General features: G+C 43.6%; 1 protein-coding gene across 1 annotated transcript; it reads left to right on the top strand.

Moving 5' to 3' along the window:
- The first annotated feature begins 1,609 nt into the window (after positions 1–1,609).
- Positions 1,610–1,777, top strand: CTXND2 (cortexin domain containing 2). The gene has a single exon (XM_056113253.1). It carries the CDS (start codon positions 1,610–1,612, stop codon positions 1,775–1,777), a length of 168 nt encoding a protein of 55 aa, XP_055969228.1.
- The last annotated feature ends 3,852 nt before the right edge of the window (positions 1,778–5,629 follow it).

The following is a 5,629-nucleotide window of genomic DNA, read 5'->3' on the forward strand; positions in this document are numbered from 1 at the left end:
TGCCCCGCTCCGAGTGAAAAAGTCTGGTAGGTAAGTGCGACAACTAGGTGATACTTTGCAGATGGAGCCCAGTGTGAACCCCCAAAGCTCTGTGTGAACCTCCAGCAGCTCTCCAGGGGCCACGTGGTACTGAGGACTGAATTCAGGGCCTCATGCATACAACACATGTTCCAGCCCTTAGAGCTATCTTCATAACCCCGGTCATGTTTTGTTTTTTGTTTCTGTTTTGGGATCACACCCGGTAGTACTCAAGATTTGATGGCCAAACCTGGCCCTGGGCTCAGAGGCCACAGCTGGCGATGCTTGTGAGGCCATATGTGGTGCTGAGATTCAAACCATTGTCGTCATCACAGCTGACTGCAGCATGCAAGGCAAGTGACTCAGGCTATGTGCTGTCTCTCCGGCCTACAGACCACATAGTTTTGCTTTGTTTTTGTTGCGTGGGGAGTGGGGGAGCATTGTTACGTTCATGAATTTGGTTTTGTTGAACCATCCTTATATTCCTGGAATAAATAACACTTGGTCATCTTATACTATCCCTTTAATGTACTGCTAGATTTGGGTCACTGACATTCTGTTGGGACTTTGCAATTATGTTCATTAGGAATATTGATATTTAATTGATTGTCTTCTTTGCATTTGTGATTTCCCTATTTTCTATTATAGTAATGCTGACCTTAGGAGTGGTGTTTGAAAAATTTGTCTTCTCTTCAACTTTTTATCTTATTTATTTATGTATTTATTTGGTTTGGGGCCACATCCAGTAGGGCTCAGAGGTTCCTCCTGGTTCTGATTGGGGCTGGAGTGATAGTACAGCGGATATGGCATTTGCCTTGCACACAGCTGCGGCCAACCTGGCTTCGATCCCCAGCACCCCATATGGTCCCCTGAGCACTGCCAGGAGTGATTCCTGAGTGCCGAGACAGGAATAATCCTGAGCATCGCAGAGTGTGACCCCACAAAAAATATTTTTTAAAAAATCACTCTGGCAATGTTTGGGGGACCATATAGGATACCAGGGATTGAACCTGGGTGAGTTGAGTGCAAAGCAAGCACCCTTCTCACTGGACTATCTCTCCAGCCACCTCTGCAGTTTTTGAAAAGGGTTTGAGAGAGTTGGAGAAATAGAACAGCATGGAGGACACTTACCTGGCACACAGCCAACCTGAGTTCAATCCCCAGCACCACATATAATCGCCCTAGCACCACCAAGAGTGATCCTTGAGTACAGAGCCAGGAGTAAGCTGTGAGACCCATCAGATGTCACTCCCCCCAAAAATTAATAATAAATCAAAGTTTAAATTAAAAAAAAACCTTTAGCAAGACAAGGTAGGAAATGGTACAAGTATGGCATCAATGTAATGCTATCCTCACTACATCCTCTTTCCTTCTAGTGTTGTGGGTGGGTTCCTCGGGGCTTGTGAATTATGCTGAGGTCACCTGATAGTTTATGCTTATGTGTGTAGGTGTGTACTGAAAATCATCTATACTAACTTTATCATTCTATAATCTTGTTGATTTTTTCCTTTTTTTGCAAACCCACTTTTGTCTAGGACTGTGACAAATCAGAAGACATACCTGAGGGGAGGGTGAAGAACTGTGTGCACCCATGGATGATTCAAGTTCAACCACCAGTGTTGATGTAGACAAAGGATTTGCTATTGCTTTCATCGTTCTTCTCTTTCTATTCTTAATAATGGTTATTTTTCGGTGCGCCAAGTTGGCAAAAAGTCCCTATGAGGCTAGTTCCATAACCACAGAAGTGTCTTTGGACTGAGCTATGAAAAATCTGGTAGTGGATGGAGTTGTGGCTGGACAGAAAAGTGTAGGCTGGGTATGTATGAGATCTAAGTTCAATCCCTGGCACCACACAAACAGGAAGGAAGGAAGGAAGGAAGGAAGGAAGGAAGGAAGGAAGGGAGGGAGGGAGGAAAAGAGGAAGGAAGGGTGGAAAAGAGAGAGGGAGGGAGGAAGGGAGAAGGGAAGAAAACTTTATAATTGCAATATTGATTGCAAAATACATTCTAATTTCAGTTGTTAAAATATAAAATTAAAGTATACTTTAGAATTGATAACTGTAGTACTACTAGTTAGTTGAACTCTGTGACAGTGAAGCATAAATGTGTATATTAAAGATTATCTAAACATGTGTATTAAAGATTCTCTAAGCATAAATATGTATATTAAAGGTTAACTAAATGTGTATATTAAAGATTCTCTAAGCATAGATGTGTGCATTAAAGGTTATCCAAATGATTGAGCATTTAAATAAGGATTGAAGAACAGAGGCATCTAGGCCACCAACTTAGCTTCAGTACATATTTGGCTGAAAAGGATACTTGCACGGATAAAAATGCTCCAGTCAGTCATAATGGCCAAACATTATGACAACAGAGATACAGATGTCTCCCTGGTTGGTCGATGACAAAGGATGAACAAAGGAATGGGGACCACCAGACTGTTTGGTAATCAGTGGCCATTTATTCAAATCTTACAGGGTTAGTTATAGAGAAATCATGAAGAGTTGAGGGTAGCAATACACACAGGTGTGGTTGAACATTATCATATATAATGAAGCCCTTCCTTCAGGGGAAGTTCTAGGAGATACTGAAGGACAAAAATCTCATCGAAGTATTTAGCACTCTAGAGTCCTGCTACAAGATCCGCCCAATGGTGAAATTCCATCTAAGAGTGTATTGCTTTCTTTGTGACTGAAATCTCCAGGCTTTCTAGGAGTTGGGATGGGCTACCTCCCCCTACTTAACAATACTCCTGGAAGCACTGGCAGTCACACCCATGAACCAACTCCGTGCCACCATGTAAGCTCTACTACTGGCCTTGCTTCAGAGACCCATAAATAAATCTCAAAAGAGATCAAAAGCCACAGTTAATCTCAGACCCTCACATGGCTGAACAGACTGGGGTGAATCGGAGAGGGCAGGTTGGCCTGGTGCCCACCCAAGCAGAGCCCCCAGAGCTGCTTGCTCCCACAATTCAAAATTGCCACCATGCCCCTGGCCTGACTCCACTGTCTCAGGATGGATCTCACTGAAACATAATCTGCTGAAAATTCAGGTATGCGGGTTTTGTGTCTGAAATCTCCAGACTTTCTCGAAGTAGGGATGGGCTACCTTCTCCCACCTCCCTGAACTTCCAGAAACTTTGGCAGTCACGTCCGCACCCCAAAGCAATCACCCTATTTAAAAGCTACTCCAGCCTTACCTCCTGATCACAAATCACAAATCATCCTGTTATTCGTCAATTGCCTCGAGCAGGCCCCAGTAACGTCTCTTTCATCCTAGCCCTGAGATTATATTCAAGGCTCTTTAGGAGAATGAGACCCATCATTGTTACTGGTATTTGGCATATTGGGTACGCCACGGGGAGTTTGCCAGACTCTGTACCTCCTGATAAAAATACCAAATGCCCTGAACAAACACTGTGCCCTCTTAGAACTTGTATTGCAAACTGTAACGCACAAAAGAAAAGGAGAGAGAGAGCAAGAATGAAAATGTCTCCCACAGAGGGAGTCTGGAGGTGGGGAGCTGGGGAGATTGGGGGACGATGGTAGAGAAACGGGACATCAGTGGTGGGAAATGTACGCTGGTGGAGGGATGGGTGCTGACTCATTGTATGACTGAAACCCAATTGTGAACAGCTTTGTAATGCTCTATCTCACGGATATTCAATTAAAATTTTTTAAAAAATGTAATGTGGAGTTCATGCCCAATTCAATCAGCTTAATCAATGGCTGAATAAATAGCAGTACTCCTACATTGAAAAAAAGAGACAGTAGTGCTTCCTCCTTTCCTTAGCCAGTATCCATTTAAACAATCATCTTAAATTTACTTCTTAATAATATTTCTAGTCATTTTGTTTGGACACAGTAAGAGATATATTAAGCTGAAAGGGTGAGTCTTCCTGCAGACATCTCACTATATATCCCAGACTACAGTCCTCGGGTCAGTTTAGTCTTTTCTAACCCCTGCAGGGTCCTTATTCAGTTTCTTCTTTTGGGGTCATGACAAGAGTTTTGTCATGTCTTAACTTATACTTCTTATGATGCTTAGCCTGTTCCTTTGCAGTGCCAGGGTAGCTTATGGCTTGCCCTAGGTCCATCCTTGTCTCCCACTGGGACACACCTATTGGGTAGTTAAGAACTAAGAGCAACTGAGGTTTTAAGTCAAGTAAATATGACGAATGCCCAGGAATATTAGCACTGACCTTCTGTTGTTCATCGATTTGCTCAAGCAGGCCCAGTAACGTCTCCATTGTGAGACTTATTGTTACTGTGTTTGGCATATCGAATAAGTAACGGGGAGTTTGCCAGGCTTTGCTGTGTGAGCGAGATACTTTTGGTAGCTTGCCAGGCTCGGAGGAATCGAAACCAGGCCTGCCGGGTCGGCCACTTGCAAGGCAAACGCCCTACCCGCTGGGCTATCACACCAACCCATAATAAGAAAGTATGCAGAGCTAACTGGAAGCTCCACTTGGATAGCAAAAGGAATTAATGTCTCTCATTTATTCATTAATTACGCCATACAATTCACACATCCCAGGATCCAACATCCCTATGCTTCATACATGTAAAATACATGATCAGGGCTCGAGACAGTACAGGGGTTAAGGCACTTGCCTTGCAAATGGCCAGCTCCATTTGTAGGCAACTTGCAATGGCTAGTTCGAAAGTAGTGAGTGGTCGCAAGGTCAATCTAAAGTCAACCTGCAGCCCAGGAATATTATCTGGAGTCAATGAACTCCCATGTTGCCAAAGCATAGCATTAACTGTCTTCCTGCCTCTATACAGAAAGGACATTGCTCTAGAATAAACTATGCAAAGGACATAAAGGAAAGAGAAAATTCATCGATTGCCTCGAGCAGGCCCCAGTAACGTCTCCTTCATCCTAGCCCTGAGATTATATTCAAGGCTCTTTAGGAGAATGAGACCCATCATTGTTACTGGAATTTGGCATATTGGGGACGCCACGGGGAGTTTGCCAGACTCTGCCCTGTGGGCAGGCTACATTCGATAGCCTGCAAGTTTGTCAAAGTAGGAATGAGATAATAAGATGTCATAATAAGATGTCGCGCATAATAAGATGTTCCTCCTCTCAAAGGAAAGAGAAAAGCAATATATATAAAATATATAAGCCCAGAACCCTCCAAAGAATTTGACTTTACAAGTCACAGCTCCAATTTGGGGATATTTGTGACAAACAGATGGGGGGAAAGACCACAAAGGAGGTCAAAGATAAAAATAGAGGATTGGGAGTGCCTGGTGGAAGTGGATGTGCCTTGGGAGCACTGTGGTTGGAGTAACCCAATAAACCTAAACTCCCTACAGGGGGGAGAAAGGACAAACCAATGTTATTTCTTAAAATGCTTAGAACTGTGACCCAAAACGTAGCCTTTTGGTGAACTTAAAGAACCACAGCATTGCCATCATTTGGGCCTCTAGCGGGATGTGAACCAGTGTGGTCACTTGAAAGGTCTATGTATCCCCAGGAGTCCATGCTGGTCCAGGTGTTTGCAGCAATACCTGATGAGGTAGAGACAGCTTTGACCATGCTCTTCAGAGTCTTCGTACTCCTCTCAGTTCATGACACCTCCCTTCTTTGGAGAGTTAGCC

The sequence above is a fragment of the Sorex fumeus genome, unplaced genomic scaffold, assembly GCF_029834395.1.
Source record: "Sorex fumeus unplaced genomic scaffold, SorFum_2.1 ptg000001l, whole genome shotgun sequence".
Lineage (NCBI taxonomy): Eukaryota > Metazoa > Chordata > Mammalia > Eulipotyphla > Soricidae > Sorex > Sorex fumeus.